The sequence below is a fragment of the Typopeltis vanoorti genome, chromosome 7 (assembly GCF_054136105.1).
Source record: "Typopeltis vanoorti isolate ZY-2024b chromosome 7, IOZ_Tvanoo_1.0, whole genome shotgun sequence".
Lineage (NCBI taxonomy): Eukaryota > Metazoa > Arthropoda > Arachnida > Uropygi > Thelyphonidae > Typopeltis > Typopeltis vanoorti.
In genome coordinates, this window is record NC_143555.1 from 141,379,846 (window position 1) to 141,401,605 (window position 21,760).

General features: G+C 36.4%; 1 protein-coding gene across 2 annotated transcripts in view; it reads left to right on the forward strand.

Moving 5' to 3' along the window:
- LOC150105134 (AP-5 complex subunit zeta-1-like) overlaps positions 1 to 21,760 on the forward strand; it is a 220,029-nt gene that overhangs the window by 149,324 nt on the left and 48,945 nt on the right. For both annotated transcript variants that reach the window (XM_090396170.1, XM_090396169.1), the window contains exon 12: positions 7,153 to 7,239. In XM_090396170.1, coding sequence (XP_090252296.1) covers positions 7,153 to 7,239 — 87 coding nt within the window. The remainder of the gene's footprint in view (positions 1 to 7,152; positions 7,240 to 21,760) is intronic.

A 21,760-nucleotide genomic window follows, 5' to 3' on the forward strand; every position in this document is an offset into this window, starting at 1 on the left:
CAGAGTGTGTATCTTGGTTATGGGTACATTTTCTGATACCAGCCAGCACTCTCTCAAACCTCTGGTCCCCTCCATAAAATGCTGTTTCAGGTAATTATTCCTTAGCAGCTGTATAAATTCCACTTCCTTCCCTCCATGCCCCTACCCCCCACCCTCCCGTCTATGTCCCCATAGCTGAAGTCTCCCATAATACTTGCTCAACCTGCATTATTGTGCTAATCTGCTGATGTATGGCATCTACATCTTCCTGTGGATTTCCTGGTCTATAGCAGCAGCCAACAATATACTTTGTCCTAATTTAATAATTTAATGGGTGCAGTTCTTTTCACTATACCCTCAGTATTAATTTGGTCTACCTACTCACTGATGAGACCTCAATAAAGGTCGAAACTGGTCTGGGTAATGACCTTCCACCATAATGTATAACATCATACATCTCCTAGGAGATGTGTTTTTACATTATGGGAAATACAAAGAATAGTGATCAGATCTTTACCCACCTTTGCTACGAGTTGCCCTAGTTTGTACTACGTGCTTTGGCTTACGCTAGTATCTGCCCGATACTTTTATAGTTTACTATATTCGCCATGAAACTGTTTGATTCTAATCTTTGAGTTTCTTATTCAGTTTTGAAACAGTGTGGGATTTAATATCCCCTTAATTTAAATACTTTGTCCTGTTGGCATCTGTCTCACATCAGATATTCTCAAACAAACCATCTTCCCTAGACTTAAAATTCTCTTCAACTTCTAATTTTGTTGGTTGAAGTTCTTCATGTATCACTGCAATATTACACCTCCTGTCCTATTCTCTCTATCGTCCTGAAAATACGATATCCTTTACATTCTGTTCTTGTAACTACATCATTTTCTGTCAACCTGGTCTCACTGATGCCTATAATATTTAGCCAAGTCATACTGACCAATGCCAAAAACTTCTCTCCTTTATTTCTGATACTTCTAGCCTTTGTGCACATGCATTTCAACATCTCCTAGGACCTACAATATATCACCTTCATAATCTCTGATTACTTTTGTGTTACTCTTTCCTCCACTTCAGTGCTTTCTTAGTAACATCCAAAATATTTTATCACCTTTGTGATACTTATCTTTGACTAGCTTTTGTTTAGCTACTTTTACACAACTTAGTTTTCTTACATTTTTCTTTTTTATTTTATTTTCTTTTAATGGACCGCTTTTTAATGTTCTCTCTCCACATTGGGATTCTTATCTTATTCTTCCTAGTAGATAAGAATAAGATTCTTATCTTATTCTTCAAAGTAGGAAAGCATATGGCAAGGTTGCAAACAACCTTGCCATATGCTTTCCTACTTTAGTCAATCATTTCCTTTAGATTTTGTTTGTTTTTGTTTTTAATCCCTTTCACTTTTTATTTTTCCTCATTAATATTTGTATATTTGAGTTTTGCAGTTTACATCTGACAATTGTTTGATTGTGATTCTTTTTATAACTTTCATACACATTGTGATACAGTTTTATTTATATTATACTGAAAAGCATTTCATGATCACTTTCTTATTTCAATTTTCATATCCATTCTTGCATCCTGCACCAATATGAAGATATTGGTATCAATAGTAATACAATCATCTAAACTTCTTTTTGTTGGAAGTTTTTCCACTTGGTTATACTATAAATTAAATATGCCCAGAAATTATATTCTTGGGTTAATCCTTTATCCAAGTGTAAGCAAACAAAGTTTATGCCTGAAGGATTTTCAGGTGCAAACTTTGTTTACATACACAACAACTATCTCTAATCCAGAGTATTTTAATAATAAGGTGTGACACATTTTGACTACTTGTATATGGAAATATGACCTCTGCATTACTTCAACCTTGGTATCACCTCTGGGTCTGGCGCCCACTGATGAGACCTCAGTTGAAACCAGTCTGGATAGTGATCCTTCCCATAATGCATAGCATTATACATGTCCATAAGGATATATGTTTTGCATTATGGGATACCAAGGCAAGTGATGTGAAGTCATTAGTCTCTATATACAAGTTGCCCTGTCCTGAAAATACTTCAGGTGCAAACTTTGTTGGTATTATTTCTGGAAAAATTTCCACATTACTCCTCTAAATAAATGTTCATTTTTATGGCTATTTTTTCCTATTTTTGTTTAGGAGTGTCTCTTTATAATGTCATTGGCATTTTGCTCAATTTTTGGGACATTACAGATGTTTTAAAGACAAATACATGAAGAATATATGGGAAGAATAATTTTGGACATACCTTTGTAGGATGTTCCTGGTTATCTTCTTATTCACACCATCCAGCATATGGTGATATAATTTGTATTACAGCTGAAGTATGACTGAAGTAGGCATTTTGCTCAATTTTTGGGACATTACAGATGTTTTAAAGACAAATACATGAAGAATATATGGGAAGAATAATTTTGGACATATCTTTGTAGGATGTTCCTGGTTATCTTCTTATTCACACCATCCAGCATATGGTGATATAATTTGTATTACAGCTGAAGTATGACTGAAAGGAAGAGGGGGGGGACTTGGAAATGTGGAGATAGAGAATTGCGGGTGAGACAGGAGTTATGCAAATCTTAAAATCCGAGGTTTAAGGGTGGGTTGAGAATTCTTTGGAAAGAAGGTGAAAAATATAAATTTTTTTTTTGGGGGGGGGGGGGGGGAGAAGGATAGAATATGAATGAAACAAGATTAGGAGTGGGAGTAACATTGTCTTTAGAGCTCATGGAAAAAGGGCCCTTAAATTGTTTAATTCTTTATCCAAGAATATAATTTCTTAGCATCATTAATTTATTCTTCTTTTTGTGTGTTTTGTTTGTATGAATTTGTTTCCTTTTTTATTTCAAAATTAAAATATGTACAAATTTTTGTTCAGAAATATCTTTTAGTTATAAATGATCTATGTTCTTTCTGAAATTATTAGTGTTGTCATTTTTTCTAAATTTTCTGGACATATTTCTTTAGGTCAGAGATTCATTTGTTATAATATTTAGATATCTAATTCTTGATCATTTCTTTATATATATATATATAGAGAGAGAGAGAGAGAGAGAGATACCAGAAGAAGATATAGAAGAATTTTATGGCGAATTATAAGAAGTGATAGTGCAACACCAAAGCGAGATTTACGGCTACTTATCGGAGATTGGAATGCAAAAGTGAGAGAAACCGAGGAACAAGGAATAACAGGCCATTTGGTTTAGGTATTCATAACACTGCAGGGAAAAGACTAGTTGAGTTTTGTGCAGAGAATTCTTTATTTGTTGCTAACACTTGCTTTAAACAGCACAAATGGAGATTGTACACATGGATATCACCTGGTGGATAGTACAGAAATCAAATTGATTATATACTTGGATAAAGAAGATGGACAAGTGCTATTCAGTCTGTCAAGACTTTTCCAGGTGCAGACTGTGGAACAGACCATGAATTATTAGTGGCTATGATACATATGAAATTACGGAAACTGTAAAACAACACAAATGTTGATCAGATATGATCTTCAAAACAGAAGCAAAGAAAAATATTCCTACAGTTTGTAAGAAGAAGAAGTTTAAATGGCTGTCAGAAGATGACATCAAAACTGCTCAGGAAAGGAGGAAATGAAGGCCACCGGAAATTTGCAGGAAGTATGGCATTTGAATGCAGAGTTCCAACGACAAGCCAAAAGTATACATGTTTACAGAAAGGACTCCAAAGTTACTGAGAAATTTGAAGAGCAGGATTATACACAGCAGCCAGTACCACTGGGGAGTGAAGTGAGGTGGGCACTGCAACAGCTATCCAGTAAGAAAGCACCAGAAGGGGATGGAATACCTGAGCTGCTCAAAACCCTGGGAGAAGAGGCAGTTAAAATTTTAACAGCTCAATAACAGAAAGGAGGAAAATGAAGGCCACAGGAAATTTGCAGGAAATATGGCATTTGAATGCAGAGGTCCAACGACAAACCAGAAGAGACAAGGAAAAATACTTTAAGGAATGCCAAGAAATCTTTTCAAAAATATCAGAGAATTGACAGGGAAGTTCAGCACCAAGGCGACAATATTGAAAAGTAAACACAAAGGATATCATACAGAAGTGCAGACATCAAAGAAAGATGGAAACAGTATACAGAAGCTCTTTACAGAAAGAACTTCAAAGTTACTGAGAAATTTGAAGAGCAGGATTATACACAGGAACCAGTACCACTGGAGAGTGAAGTGAAGTGGGCACTGCAACAGCTATCCAGTAAGAAAGCACCAGGAGGGGATGGGATACCTATTGAGCTACTCAAAGCCCTGGGAGAAGAGGCAGCAAAAATTTTAACAGCTCTATCTCAGTGAATTTGGATCACAACTATATGGCTTAGGGAATGGAAAAAATCAGTTTATATACCTTTATTGAAGAAAGGCGATGCAAGAGAGTGCAAAAAGTACAGAACTATAGCACTGATTTCTCATGCAAGTAAAGCCTTACTTAAGATTATTCAGAAAAGACTGGAACCATTCATGAAGAGAGAGCGAGAAATGCCAGATGAACAGGCAGGATTTCAAAAAGGCAGACGAACAAGCGATCAGATCGCCAATGTGAGATGGATAATAGAAAGAGCACAGGAAACAGGAATATCAAAAGAATGTCTACCTTTGTTTCCTTGAAACAAAGTAAGGCTTTTGACTCTGTAGATCATGTGAAACTGTGGAATGAGTTAAGAACAATGGGAGTACCAGAGCATTTCATTATCCTTCTGAGGAATATTTATTATGAACAAGAAGCTACTGTCTGAACAGATCTTGGAGAAACTGAGTATTTCACAATAGGTAAAGGAGCACAACAAGGATGTATTTTATCTCCATACCTGTTTAACTTGTACAGCGAATAAATACATGTTATGAATGGCAGGGCTGGAGGGGTCTTCAGTTGGAATTAAAATTTGCAGAAGAAATATTAATAATTTTGAGGTATGCAGATGATACCACCTTTTAGCAGAATGCAAAGAAGATTTGGCCTTAAATTTAAGGCCAAATGAGGACTTGCCATAACTTTGTCTTTTTGAGGACTGCTAAGCAAACCTCAAAAAGACAAAGTTATGGCAACGTGTGAGTTTAATGATTTTGAAGTAGATGGGGAGAAAATGGAAACAGTTAACAATTTTGTACTCCTAGGATCCAAATTGATAAAGATTGGTATTGTACTGAAGAAGTTAGAAGAAGATTATTACTTGGAAAGAAAGCAATGACAAATTTAAACAAGATCCTTAAAGATATTAGCCTCGCAACAAAAATCAGAATAATCGTGAAAGCAATGGTATTCCCCGTGGTACTGCATGAATGTGAAATTTGGACCCTGAGAAAGAAGGAAGATAGATGCATTTGAATGGGTTTGGAGATGCTTACTAAGAATACTATGGACTGCAAAGCAAACTAATAAATCAGTGGTAGACAGAATAAAGCCAGATTGCTCCCTCGAAGCTATAATCATCAAGCAAAAATTGTCATACTTTGGACATATTATGCGAGCAAATGACAGTTTGGAGAAGATGTGATGATGCTTGCTAAAGTTGATGGAAGCAGGAGAAGAGGAAGACCAAGAATTAGATGAGTAGATGGAGTTAAAGAAGCAACTAGAATGTTCCTGGAAATTCTGAAAGATATGGCCAGGGACAGATCTGAATGGAAAGCGCATGTTTATAGAATCACCAGGAGATGAAAACGACTCAATGGAACATAACACACACACACACACACACATACACATTACATATATATATATTATATATTATATATATAATTTATTTATTTATTTTTTGCTGTTTTTAAAAATTATAAAAGGATGCATTCTGTGACAAATAAGTGAACTTTGTATTTGTTATTATAGATTGTTCATAAAATTCACAGAAAATCAGGAAAATATTCATGAACAAAAAAAAAATTCTTTTTTTCAAAGTTTAAATTAGGCATTTTTATGATCTTTCATTTTTGAAAGTTCTAAAAAAAAAAAAAAAAAAGCAGCTAACGCCTTTTATTCCCTTATAGGGAGCAGGCGGGGCCTTTATACCCTATCTAGCTTTTGCAGACTGAGTGGGCAGTTCAATCTCCATCGGTAGCCAATCAGAAATAGCTGGCCCATGTCTATCACTAATTATAGCAGCCACTGATGACTGATGAAGAGGCTGGCAAACAAGTGCTGCCATCTCTTGGTACCTAACCCTAACAAGATATGTTACTGTCTGAAATAATGTGGGTACTATGGTCGATTTTCTTGAGTTTATGAGATAAAAAAAACCCGAGTTTCCGGGAGGAAAAACCCGCTTGTCCATGCCAGAGATCGACTAACTCGGGAATCGGTCGAAGAAAGGCTTAGAAAAAGTTCCTCCAGTCAGCAACTAGACCTGAAGTTTGACTTCAAGCGATCAAGCGTAGAGGACGCAAGCGCCACTTCCACTGAGCTACACGGGCCTCATTTTTGAAAGTTACCAAGTTTTAGTTTGAATGGTGAAAATGTTTATTCTTTTAGCTTGATAATAAGACAAAAAGATATGTATTCATTAAAGTCTAGTTTATCTGCATTCAAACATGACAATGAGAGACTTCCAGCTTTCATATTGCATAATCCTTTATTTGTCATACAACAAATAAAGGATTATGCAATATGAAAAATCTTGTTATTATGCATTAACCAGACTAGATGACATTATTGATTCACTGATCTAGGCTGTTACTTGTAATGACAGCCTGTATATTTGGTTTTACAATAGTCATTTTATCTTTATCTTCCTTTGTAGAAGAGTCCCAATATCCTTATGGATGTTTTAATAATTATTATCTCCTTACAGAAGAGATATATTCATCCATTAAATGAAAACCAGATTATTTAGCACTGAAGTGAAACAGTACTATCTGATATCCCAAGAAGGGAGCTCATTCAAGAATGTTTAGAGATTTGCCTCTGGTAAATGCGTAGCTTGAAAAAAAAAAGTAATTTGCTTTTTATTCACTTTGTAAACAAACAGGTTTCCACTGCCACATTTTGATAATGCCCTGCGATCTTTGTTTGGATATAAGCAAAGAATTTTCATATAGCATATTATTTATTTATTAATCATTTTGACTACTAGAAAAAAAATTGTTATTCAGAGTGTTTATTTATTTATTTATTTTTAGGCTATGGAAGTTTCATAAAGCTATTGCTCCAATGGCCAAACATGCAAGGGTTGTTAGTAGTGCACGAAGTGTGCTTCCACTCCTTAAGTAAGTCTAATATTCATCCCCAAATGATTTAACTTCATTGTGACAAGGTGATCAATATTCATTATAAAAAAAAACATGGAGTCAACTGCTGTATTTTATAAATAACTTTAATTAAAATGAATTTCATTCTTTAGTGTTTCATCACATAATTACACTGATGTGAAAGTCATTTAGCATTCTTATATATATTACTCACTCTGAAAAAAAAAAAAAAAAAAACTTGGCCAACCATTGACACTAGCCTGACTTTACTGTAAAAATAAATAAAAATAAAAATAAAATTTATTAATTAAGTAAGTAAATTAAAAACCTAAATTCCCGACACCTCAAGTAGATTTTCTAAGTGGAAGGATAACGAAACTGTTGAGTAGGCCTGCTTTATTTTCTGCTGAGAACTTAATAGAGTCTTGAAGCCTTTCTAGAGTTTGAGAACTTCAGTTACAGAGTCAAACAGCTTAAGAGTCCTCATTTTTATTTGGCTGAGAAATGGTTGTATTCTGGTTTCAAGTCTTGCTTTTTTGTATAGTAGATCCTCTGGTATATTCAAGGATATTTAGGCTGTTTGTTTGGGAATTAAAAAAGCTGGATGATAGCATTCCATATTTTTAGCAATGCCAATGTTTTCAATGGTTGATTGTTTAAAACTTCACAGCCATCTTTAAATTTGCATCCATTTGCTGTATCATAGCAACTACAATATAGCAATTGACTGCCTTTCCATTGATTCTGTGAAAAGTTTTCAAGGTATGACTGGAAAGTCATGATTTACAATAATTAATAAATCTAATGTGTCCTTTATACTATTTTTAGATAGAGATCATATGCTTTACTTCACTTATGTTAGTAGAGCACAAAATGCTTACTCCTCTCCCCTGCAAACAGGGGAGGGGGGTGAGCATTTTGCTTAATCTTTCAGATGCTCCTTTTTTGTAAAGAATACCTGAATAATCTTATCCCCTTGAATCTGGTAACAATCACTAAACCATTTATGTCTCAATCATATTCCCCTCTTCTTATTCTATTCACAAGGCTCTATAAGTTGCATGCCCTCAATCTCTCCTCAAACCTTGCACTAACTTAGTAAGCCTTCTCTGGATATTCTCCAATATATCCTCAAACCCCCCCCCCCCCGAAAACCAGGTGACCAAATCTCTGTACAGCAATCCATATGTGGCCCGATCAAATTTGTACAAGGAAACAAGTGCCTCTTTCCTTCTGCATGTCAATGTCCTCCTCATTATTAGCCATAATCCATTGGGATGGTCATACAATTTTAGCACTGTGACTCCTAAACTTCAAGGCTCTGTCCACCATCACTCCCAGATCTCTCATCTCTCCCACCTCCTTCAAAATTTCTGAATTAATTGTGTACTCTGCATCCCAACCTTGCCTACCAATGTGAAGAACCTTGCACTTTGCAGCATTAAACTCATAGCTCAGCTCATTTGCCCACTCACATAGTCTATTCAGATTCTTCTGCAAGGACACAAGATTTTCACCAATTCTCATAGCTCTTCCCAACTTTACCTCATTGGCAAACAACTGCACCTCTCCAGTTAAACCAGGCTCGTTGTCACTGACCCAAGTTAAACAATAATGGTCCCAAAACAGATCTCTGTGACACTCCTCACCACACCTACTATTGCCCGATCATTTTTATCAGTGCTTACCACATATATGTTCTCAGTCTCAGCTTCCTCACTTACATCCTGATCTATTCCATTTCTATTCTGATCATCCCCTTCACTACTACTTCCAGCATCTATCAACCTATGCCATCTCCCTGTCCACCTGGGCTCCTCTGTTTCCCTGTTCCTCTAGCATTCCCATTCTCTCTTCATCTCTCACACTAGCACTGCTTCCATTGTCAAGCACCTGTCTCTTTAATACCACTCTCCTGATCTTTCACTTGACCTCTTACTTCTGATTTCTTGCTTGAATCACACACTGCACTTCCATCTAGCAGCAGTTTCACTAGTGCACTCACTCCAAAGCCGTTCAAATGCATTCCATCAGATCTGTATAATTCCATTCTTTTTTCAGATACATGCCATATCCACAAACTGTACTCCCTTCTTCTCACACAGCTCTGCCAACCTCAACAACACACTTACAACCTTTCCCACTATACTGTTATCTTTCGCTCTGTTCAATAACCTTCTGATATTCACCCTTACATTCTCCTTATGTTCACTTAAATCATTCATTCACATGACCACCACTAATTCTCTTACTTGTTTCCTCCTCATGTCCAAAGCATGAATTATTTTGCTCATTCTCCCTCTTGGATGGAAGCCCTTATGGACTCTCTCATTAATCAATCCTCTAACAATGGAATCTCCATACGCTGCTATTCTTGAATCACTCGTGACTTCTTTTATCCTTTTTTTTCTCTCATTCTCTTGTTCATGCTTTCATTCATTTCCACTAAGTGTCCAGTTATCGCTCCACACTCTAATATCACTGTATATTGGTATAGAACAGAAGTACAGACCGGTCTGTATATCTGCATCATCATCATGCGTATCAAGGATTTAGGCCTAGCATGGCCTGTTCCAGCCTTAGAAGTCATCGTTCAAGAGGACGTCCTGGTTTTCTTTTTCCTAATGGCTTGTACTTTAAGGCTTGTTTTGGTAATTCTTTCTGTTTTCATTCTTTGAACGTGTTCCATCCATTTATGTTTATATTTTTTAATTTTTTCTATTAGGTTCTTGGTTTAATTCTTTCATAATTTCTTCATTTCTTTTGTGATCAAATAGGGTATACTTTGCAGTTTTTCTCATAAACTTCATTTCTGCTGTTGTTAATCTTTGTTTGTCTTTTTGTTTTATTGTCCAGATTTCACTTCCATACATTAAGACTGGTAGGGCTAATGTATTGTATACTTTTAGTCTGGTTAGTTTTTGAACTAGGTTTGGTTTAAATATAGAGTTAATTACATCTGTTATTTTGAAATATTTTGCAATTTTTACGTTTATATCTTTTTCATTTTCATATGTGATCATACATCCTAAGTAGTTAAATGAATTCACCTGTTCTAAGATCTTGTTATCTATTACTATTTTAGTTCTTGCTGGATCTTGTCCTTTAAAGGCCATAGTTTTTGATTTTTCTGTTGATATTATCATACCATAATCTTTGGATATCTCATTTAGATCTAAAATAGCTTTCTTTAAGTTATCTTGATGAGAGGGCGCTAGTGGGTCAAGCGCTACGAACGTGCTTTGAAGAGCTCCTGATTCAGATAAGTTTTACTAGGAATAATTAAGTATATATGCGTAATTGTTTAAGTAAGAGCGGCTGTAAACGTTGTACGCTACCGATATTATTAGTGTGGGGTTTTTTTTTCTTGCTTAAACTAAATACGAAAACGTTAATATTAGACCTAGTAACCTGCAGAGAAAAAAAAAAATGGCGGCTGCATTGTCATTCCATGATTTTAATTTGGATTTCAGTAGGTTCGTTAAGTGTGAGGTCTGTTATATGTATTCCTTCGATTACATAAATGATTTGTGGATGTTTAGTGCGGACGGAAGAAGGGTGTGACCTGAACGAGGAATTGATGAATGCGAATATGAAGTTGATGACAGAAAGTGCTAGTACCGATTGTGTCGTGAGTGCACGTTTGAAAGAGAATGGTGAGAAAGACAGGCGAAAAAATGTTAAAAAATCAGGAAAAAAGAAAAAGAGTGATTTGACAACCGTAACGGATGTTAAAAGGGACGAAAGTGAGGCGGAAAGAAACGAAATTCAGAGAACGAATGAAAGTAGAAATGGCGTGGTGCAGAAACCGCAAGTAAAAAAAATCGAAAGAATGAATGATAGCGAAAAAAGAATGACTGATGGCGAAAGTTGGACGCATGTTGGAACGAAAGTACTGAACCAAAGAAAGATGAATGACAGTAAAAGTGAGAAGAATGATAGCGAAAGTTGGACGCATGTTAGTCCGAAAGTACGGAAACAAAGAAAGATATGTGAGAGTGAAAGTGAGAAGAATGACAGTGAAAGTTGGACGTATGTTGGACCGAAAGTACGGAAACAAAGAAGGATGAATGAGAGGGAAAGTGAGAAGAGAGGGTTGAGAGTTAGAAAGTTAGAAAGATTTAATGATAGAGTGAATGTGTCGCGAGGTTCAGAAGGTGAATTGGATTGGATGAAGCAAGAAATGAAATGGATGCGGAATGAAATTAAGAGAATGCAGGTCAAAACTATTAAAATAAATCATGATGGCATGAAAGAGTTAACAAAAGATGAGCGAGTGGCGTTGTATGGCGACTCCATTATTAAAGGTGTGCTAGAGGATAAAATGCACAAGGTATGTTTTCCAGGCGGTAAAATGAGTAGAGTGATTGAGGCATTGAACATGAGGCAAAAGAGTTAATTGTATTAATTGGAACAAATGATTTGAGAGAGAACAAAGAGCATGTCAAAATGAATGTCAGGAGACTGCTTGGAAAGATAAAGGAGAATAGTGTGACAGGAAGGGTGGTCAGTGTGTTGCCTAGGTATGATTGTGGTGAAATGAGGCGGAGAGCAAGGATTATGAATGATATTCTGGCTGAAATGTGTGAGGAGATTGGAGTACAGTTTGTTAATGTGTGGAATGAGTTTGAGGGATGAAGTGAGCTGTATGGGAGCGATGGACTGCATTTGAGTGGTTATGGTGTGAGTCGCTTGGAGAGACTGCTGCTGGAAGGTAGAGAAGTGAATAGAGAGAATGAATCAGATCAAGAGGGGAGTGATGTGGAAGAGCAGGAGAGTAAGACAGAAGAGATTGAAGGAGTGGAAATGAATGTGATGGTGAGTGGTATGAGTATAGATAATGAGAGAATGGGTGTGCAAGAGGAGCAGGGAAACGGGGAGGCTCAGGGTGGACAGGGATACACAGCGTGAGAAAGGTGGATGCTCCAAGAGGAGGTGAGAGAATGTGTAGGCAGGAAAGTAATGGGATGATCAGGGATCAAAAGGAAACAGATGGAATTGCAAGGGGTTCTAAAATGAAGAAGCAGAAAGGGAAATGGCCCCAGTCCAGCATGGAGAGATCACATCGAGTGAGTGGTATCAGTGGAACTAGCTGTAGATCCAGAAATGAGTTGTTGTGTTTGTATACCAATGCTAGAAGTATAAGAAACAAGGCGGATGAAATGGTTGCACTAATTGCGTCTGTGCACCCAGAGATTGTCGGAATAAGTGAGACATGGTTAGATGAGGATGACATCCTGACAGGAATAGAGATGGAAAGGTATGATGTGTTTCGTGAGGATAGAAGGGGTAAAAAGGGAGGGGGAGTGCTATTGATGATAGAGAAAGAGTTATGTCCATACAAGGTAGAGATGCAAGGGGGAAATGGGGCCAGTGGTTTTAAGGCAGTATGGTGTGAGATAGAGGTGAATAGAATCAAATACTTGGTGGGATGTTGTTATAGACCTGGTAATGTGGATGGTGGTGATAGTGAAATGTATAGTCAAATAAGCCAAGCAAATAAGAAAAGGGTGATCATTATGGGTGATTTTAATTATGGCAATATAGACTGGAATGAAGATATAGCAACTGGAAGTAAAGAAAATGAGTTTCTTGAGTTTTTGAGGGATAACTACCTCAGACAGTATGTAACAGAGGGCACAAGAGGATTAAGGGTCTTGGATTTGGTCATCTCATCGGAGGATGTAATTATCAATGAGGTATCAAATCATCCACCAATTGGTGAAAGTGACCATGAGGTGATTACTTGGGTGGTTGCCAGCAGTGCAAGGACCCCTGTGAAAAAAGGGTATATGTGGAACTACAAGGGGGGTGATTATGAAGAGCTCAGGAGACAGCTTGCAGGTGTAGCATGGAATGAGGAGTTAGCTGGAAAAGAGATCAATGCAGCTTGGGGGATTTTCAAAAAATATTTAGTGGATGCAATGTCTAAATGTATACCACGGGTGAGAAGGTTAAATAAGTTAGGTGTGAGATGGATGAATAAAGAGATTAAGCATGCAATACAGAGAAAAAGGGCATTGTGGAGGCAGCATAAGAGAAGTGGAAGTAACCAATTTCATGAGTTCTACAGAGACCAGGCAAGGAGAGTGACTTGGTTGGTGAGAGTAGCTAAAGAGAGGTATGAACAGCAGTTAGCTAATGAAGCTAAAAAGAATCCTAGGGAGTTCTTTCGATATGTAGCCAGCAAAAGAAAGAATGATTATGGAAGGATGACATTGATTGGAGGAAATGGTATAAAGACAGCTGTTGCAGAATGTGTGGTGGAGATACTTAATGAGCAGTTCATAAAGATCTTTCAATCTTGTGGATGTGACTTCATGGAGAGATTAAGAGCAGTTGATGATGGGGAGGAGAGACTGACTGTAAGTGAGCAAGAGGTGTTTGGGGAGTTGAGTAAACTAGATGTAAATAAGGCTGTGGGACTTGATAATATATCACCGCGTATTCTGAAGGAATGTGCCAGAGAGTTGACACCTGCCTTGACATATTTTTTTAATACAAGTCTTGCACTTGGTCAAGTCCCTAAAGAGTGGAAGGAGGGCAAGATTGTGCCACTTCATAAAGGAGGTGATCGAACTCAAGCATCAAACTATAGGCCTATCTGTGTGTCGGGTGTTGTGGTTAAGTTGTTGGAGAAGCTTGTGAGAACTAGAATCCAGAGTTGGGTTGACAACAATGGTATAATCTTTGATGGACAGCATGGATTTGCTAAAGGGAGGTCGTGTTTTAGTAATCTACTTACTTATTACAATAAAGTGACTGCTTCCTTGGACAGAGGAGAAGGATACACAGTAATATACTTGGATTTCGCAAAAGCTTTTGATAGAGTGCCTCATGATAAGTTGACAGTCAAACTAGAGCAGATGGGGTTGGATATTAGATTAGTGCATTGGATTGGAGACTGGCTATCTGATAGGTATCAACAAGTTGTGTATGGGGGTGCAATATCCAGGAAAAGGAAAGTCACTAGTGGAGTGCTTCAGGGATCTGTTTTAGGGCCATTACTATTTAACTTGTATATTAATGATATTGGTGAAGATTTGGATGGAGATATTCAGTTGTTTGCAGATGATGCAAAGTTGGGACGAACCATAAAGAGTAGTGAAGATGTTGTAGCCTTGCAAGAAGACTTGAATAAATTGAGTGATTGGGCAAGCAAATGGGGATGTGAGTTCAATGTTGCAAAATGTAAGGTTTTAAAATTTGGAAAACAAAGATGGGATGCAGAATTGATGCTTGGTAAGAATATATTGTTGGAAGTAGAGGAAATAAGAGATCTGGGAGTGATAGTGGATAAGGATCTAAAATTTAGGGGTCACATCGCCAAAATTGTGAAGACAACACAAAGACTTCTGGGAATGATGAGGAGGACACTGACGTGTAGAAGTAGGGAGATTCTTGTTCCATTGTATAAGGCTTTGATTAGGCCACACATGGACTATTGTGCCCAGATTTGGTCACCTGATTTTCAGAAGGATGAAGAGATGTTGGAAAGGGTCCAAAGGCGACTGACTAAGGTAGTTTCTGACCTCTGGAATGTCGAGTATGAGGAAAGATTGAAAAGATGTAATTTGCAGAGACTAGTGGAGAGAAGGAAGAGGGGAGATATGATAGAGACCTACAAGTTGGTAAGGGGTTGCTATAGGATCAATGGTGGAGAAGTTCTACAGCGAATAGTGGGAGATCAGGGGAGAACCAGAGGTCATCCCTGGAAACTGTATAAAGAGGGTGTGAGTAGGGGAGTGAGAGGCAGGTTTTTTTCGTGCAGAGTTGTGAATGATTGGAATGCCTTGCCTGAGAGTGTGGTGTCTGCAAGGAGTTTGAATGTGTTTAAGACCCGGTATGATGAGATGTGTGTGAGATAAAAGGACCTCCTAGATGAGTCTCTGACTCCATGAGGTCTTGTTTAATAATAATAATAATAATAATCTTCAGAATTTGTAATTATTATTTGGTCATCAGCAAAGAGGAGAGTGTTTAAGTTTACTGTAGGAGAAAGTTTAATTCCTTGATGGAAATTTTTATTCCATTTTATTATTATTTCATTTAAGTAGATATTAAAAAGAGTTGCTTAGAGGGGACATCCCTGTCGGACCCCTTGGTTTATCTCTTTTGTATATGATAGCTCGTGATTTAATCTTATTTGTATTTGATTATTTTCATATATACTTGTGATAACTTTTAGTATATTATTTGGTATTTGTCTTTCTTTTAATATGTTAAATAATGTTTCTTTTAACTTTGTGAAATGCTTTTTCAAAGTCAATAAATGCAATAAGTGTTTCTAAATTGTATTCTCTTCTTTTCTCTATTATTAATTTTAGGCAAAAGGCCGGGTCTGTACGTGATCGTCCTTTTCTAAATCCATTCTGTACTTCTAAAATAAAGTTTTCGGAATATTTCATTAGTTTGCAATTTAAGATTCTGCTATATATTCTGTAACAGGAATTTAGTATACTGATATCTCTGTAGTTTTAGGCTCATCTCTATTACCTTTTTTAAAGATAGCAATCACAATTGCTTTTTTTCATTCTACTGGGATGATACCAGTTGAGTAAATTTTATTTAAAAATAATAAGAGTCTTTCTTTGAATCTTGTTCCTGTGTATTTATATAGTTCTGAGCCTAGCTTATCTTCTCCAGGTGATTTTCCGTTTCTTGTTTCTTTCAGGCTGATTTCTAATTGTTCTTTAGTTATTTCCTTTTCATTTTTGTTAATTGTTTGCCAGTTGTCTTTTTTAAAATATTTGTATGTCCACAGTTCTGTGTAGTAATTTAGAAATTCTTCTAATTTCAATTAAGTGTTTATTTTTATGTTTTCTTTGGTATCTGCATTTAAGTGTTTCAAAATCTTATATACATTGGGTCTTATTTTATATAAATCATGTTCTAAATTAGAAACAAATTTGTTCCATGATTCTCTATGTCTTTTTCTGACTTCTCTTTTAGTTATGGCTCTTATTCTTTAATATTCTATTTCATCTTCTAATCTTTTACTGCTTAACCATTTGTGATAGGCCTCTTTTTTTCTTTTCGATTATTTCTTTGGTTGTATCATCCCAGATCTTCAGTTTTTTCCTTTTATTGAATTTTTTGGTCTTTCCTAAGCTTTCATTTGCTGCTGCATTTAGTATCGTTTTTTTTAATATTGAAACATTTGTTTATAAAACTAGACTATTGAATGGCACAAATGTACAATGGCTATTTCTATTTCTTCATTTTGTTTTATTTTATCTAGATATTGGTTAATTCTTTGTTCATATAGCCATTGTACATTTGTGCCATTCAATAGCCTAGTTTTATAAACAAATGTTTCAATTTTTCTTTCTGTTCTTGTTACTTGTCGCCATTTAGGTGGTAATCTTAATTTTATTTTAACAAGGAAGTGGTCACTACTTATTTCATATCCTCCGTGAACTCTAACATCTAGTGAAAATTTTGATATCTTTTCATTTAATATGAAGTAATCTAATATTGATTTCCATCCTCTTGCTGCCTAAGTATATTTATGTATGTCTTTATGTTTATAGAAGGAATTCATTATTTTTATTATTATAAACTACAAAGTCAATCAATTTTTTACCATTCCTGTTTAGAGTATGTTCTCCATGTATTCCTATATTATTATTAATTTTCGTGTTTCCAATTCTTGCATTTAAGTCTCCTGCTAAAATTACGTAATCATTTTTATTTATTTTATTATATATGTTTTGTAGCTGATTATAAAAATCACTATTATCCTGTTCTCTTCCTTCTTCTGGAGCATATAAACCAATTATTGTTAAATAGCCTCTATCTATTCAAGGTATATCAGAAGAGGAGGATACACAGAATGAACTCTCACTAATAGCCAACACATTATCACAAAATGGATACCCTCAAAACATCATCAAAAAATATCTATACAATGACAACCCCAGACAAGAAGAATCCCACCGTCAGCACGTTTCTACTGTAGTGATACCTTTCATCAAGTCAATTTCTTATCAAATAGCAAGAATACTAAGAGCCAACAACATCAGAGTGGTCTTCAAACCAACCACCAACATCAGACAAGTTTTAGGATCTCCAAAAGATAAAGTTCCTTTCTACAAATATCCAGGAGTATATTACATTCCCTGCTCCTGTGGTCTTGCCTACATTGGACAAACTTCACGAAGTTTAGAAATTAGACAAAAAGAACATGTTGGTGACGTAAACCACAACAGAAGCATTTCTTCCGGCTTAGCACATCATTTCTGCACGTCTAACCACACGATAGATTGGCAAAACAGCTCCATGCCATATCTCGATGATGACTACAGGCATCGTGTTTTTAAGGAAGCCACAATAGTACTAATAACCGGCGGAAACCTCAACAGAAATCAGGGTATAATTCTCAACAGTTCGTGGAAAAACTTGATCCTCTCTCTCAGTCAATCTGAACTGCAGCTGGCCAGTAATCACATTGCAAGTCTACAACAAACGCGCATGCGTGATAATGAATAAGAACAATAAGCCATCTCTGTCACGCGAAACGTGTAACCATAGATACTAGTTTGGTTTACAACGTTTTTTAAGTTCCTTTTAATTTGCATTTACTTTCATATCTCCGTAATACCTTGAAAAAGCCAGACAGTTTGCTGGCGAAACTGGTAGGTTTTAATAAATGTTTATTTGTAAAATACTGGTCTGTATTAATAAAAGTGTATTTCTAGCCTCTATCTATTTTATTCTAGCTTCTATTATTTTTTCATTCCATAATTTATAATGTTTTAACTGTTTTAAAAGGGAGTTATGAATCCAAATCATTACTCCTACTTGTGCTCTTTGGTCGCTTCGACTCCACTGTATATCACATTAAAATTTTCGGTTCTCATAGTTCCTTTTAATTTCTTTTTTGTTTCAGTAATTACTGCTATTTTAAAATTTCTTTCATTTAATAACTGGTCTAATTCTATTTCTTTATATGCTATTCCTCTTACATTCCAGTTTGCTATGTGTATTATATTTTGTCATTTCCATTTTTGTTTTACATTTTCAATTCCAGGGTCCTTTCCCGTAGATTCAATCCAATTATCTTTTTCTGTCAGCTTACAAGTAGGATTATGTTCTCCATGTCAGGGGACTAGCCTGATGATGGAATAGTTCAGTGGTAAGGCTGCTACCTTAAGGCTTCTGAACTAGCCTTCTTCCAAATTTAAACCCATAGGAGGAATAGGGTATATTATTATAGAGAAGGCATAGTTGTAAGGCCAGAAATGAATATCTGCATAGTGTATCTGCAGTATATCTGCATTCGTGAGCAAATTTTAAAAATTGGTTACAAATATAATACAGGATTGTATTGATGAACATAAGATTCTCTATGATGGTCAGCATGGGTTTGTGAAGGGCAGGTCTTCTTTTAGCAATCTGTTTATGTTTTATGATAAGGTGACGAATGTGTTGGATAAGGGAAAACCACATACAGTGATATTTTCGAACTTTGCAAAAGCATTCGATAGATTACCACATGATAAGTTGGTGTACAAGCAGCAGATGATAGGAATAGATAGTATATTGTAATAAATTTAGTTTAATCCTTTATCCAAGTGTGAGCAAACCAAGTTTGCACCCGAAAGTATCTTCAGGACTGGGTTAAGGTGGTACAACACCAGGGGCGACTCCTTGCAAAGGTGGAGCAAGATACCAACACTCCTATCTCAGTATCTCCCATAATGCAAAATACATCTCCTTGCGGATATGTCTAATGTTATGCATTAAGGGAAGGGCCACTACCCAGACTAGTTTCGACCTTTATTGAGGTCTTTTCAGTGGGAGCCAGGCCCAAGTGGAGATACCTAGCTCCCACTGAAGAGACCTCAATAAAGGTCAAAACTAGTCTGGGTAGTGGCCCTTCCCTTAATGCATAACATTAGACATACCAGCAAGGAGATGTGTTTTGCATTATGGGAGATACTTAGACCTGGCTCCCACTGAAGAGACCTCAATAAAGGTCGAAACTAGTCTGTGGGAGCCAGGCCCAAGTGGAGATACCTAGCTCCCACTGAAGAGACCTCAATAAAGGTCAAAACTAGTCTGGGTAGTGGCCCTTCCCTTAATGCATAACATTAGACATACCCGCAAGGAGATGTGTTTTGCATTATGGGAGATACTTAGACCTGGCTCCCACTGAAGAGACCTCAATAAAGGTCGAAACTAGTCTGGGTAGTGGCCCTTCCCTTAATGCATAACATTATATAGGAGATGTGTTTTGCATTATGGGAGATGCTGAGATAGGAGTATCGGTAGCTTGCTCCACCTTTGCAAGGAGTCGTCCTGGTGTTGTAACACCTTACCCCAGTCCTGAAGATACTTTCAGGCACAAACTTTGTGTGCTCACACTTGGATAAAGGATTAAACTAAATTTATTATATTCTAACCAAGTGAAAAATAAACTTTCAAGATAGTATATTGGTTAGATGAATCGGAGATTGGCTCACTGAATGACACCAGCAAGTTGTGTATGATGGAGCAGTGTCTCAGAAATGGAAAGTGACCATTGGCATGCCTCAGAGGTCTGTTCTTGGGTATCAACTGTTTAACTTATTTGTTAACGATGATGCAAAGTTAGGTAGAATTATCAGGAGTAGTGCTGATGTTTATTCTCTGCAGGAAGATTTGAATAGACTTTTAGCTTGGACAAATGAGTTGGGCTGCAGTTTTAATGTTAATAAGTGCAAGGAGTTACTTTGGGATATAGAAATAAAAGGGTACGTACTGTATTGGCGAAGCTGTACTTCAGGAAGTGAATGAAATTCGGGATCTTGGAGTGATAGTAGATAGTGGACTGAAGTTCTGAGGGCACATCACAAGTGTTGAAGATCATGCATCGTATTGCTGCAACTATACAAAGTACATTGATATGTAGAGATAAAGGGTGGTACTAGCTCTATGTGAAGGTCATTGGTCAAACCACATATGGAGTATTGTGCTTAGATTTGGTCATCTAGTTTTCATTGTGATGTGAAAAAAATAGAGAAGATCCAAAGGCAAATAACCAAAGTCCTGATATCAGGACTCTGGTGTTGGTTAGGAAGTATGTTTGAGAGAATGTGGATTACAGAGGTTGATGGATAAGAGGAAATGACGAGATATGATGGAGACCTTCAAGTTAGTTAAGGGATTCTATCAGATTAATACAGAAGAAGTTATAAAAAGAGTGCATGTTAAAATGGGAAGAATGAGAGGACATCCCTGGAAGTTGTATAAAGATGTAGTGAAGAAGGGTGTGAGGAGTAGATTTTTTACATGGAGAGTTGTTAGAGAGTGGAATGCATTGCAGAGTGCATCGTGAATGCAGATAGTGTAAATAACTTCAAATCTCATTATGATAGACATGTTGCTGGTTGAGTGGGCCTCCCACGATGAGTCTTTTAACTGCATGGAAGTCACCATAATAATAATAATAATAATATTCCTCATTTCATTTTTCATTTTGAATAACTGTTTCATCTTGCATTCTAATTCTTGCATCAAGTCTTGCATTTTAACAGTTTTGCTCTCTTACTCCCATAGTCTCACTACCTCTCGTCCTGCCATACCTTACTTCCATTTCCTCATTTATGTTTCCTTTTGCTTCCTTGTCACTTACTTTTGCTTCTACATTCTTGCATTCTTTCACTCACTAACTCACTAGTCTTGCTAGCTTTCGTTCCATTTCCATACCTTTCATTTATGCTAGCTTTCATTTCTTCAGTCTGTTTTGCATTCATTAACAAAATGTAGTCTAATAAAATATTGCACTGCCTACAAATCCATGCTTTCCCTTGTTTCCTGTTCGGTGTCTTTCGTCATGTATACGTATTATACTTGTGACATTGAACCATTTTTGAAAAGTCTACATTGTTAATGGCACATGATTTTCTCTGTGCTTGCCTAGTCGCACTGGTCGATGCCCATGTGGTTGACTTTGTGAGTACCACCATTGTGTTCTGTTCAAAGAAGGCAGGATTCAAAATTTCAATTAAATTTCAAAAAGTGGATTATTCTGTAGAATGTTATTAATAGCCTCCTTTAATTTGATTCTAAAAATAAAAATAATTGTAAAATGTTTTTATGTTTTTTTTTCACATTGATTTTAGCCAGTTATCCGTTATGAATAAAATTCAGACATTATTAAAATAAGGTATAGCATGGATGTGTTGAGTATGAGACCACCTCCTCACAAGCTTGAAGTGGCTTGAAAAAGTTACATGTTTGTACACTGGAACATAGTTTCTGGACTATATAAAAATAAATAGAAAATGCAAAAATAAAAAATTAATGTACCAGTATACCATAGGATTACACAGAAAACCTTTCATGGGTGGGAGCCACATAAAAAAAAGTATACATATGAGGATGTGCTGAAAAGTTGTGATAATCGCCATGAAGGAATTGAGGTAGAACCATGTAAACACATTATTCTACATATTCCCCATGAAGTGTTATACACTTGTTACAGTGCTGCTGCATCATTTGCAGTCCTCTGAGAAAAAAGTATTTTCCCTTGTTGCATAAACCAGTCCTTTCT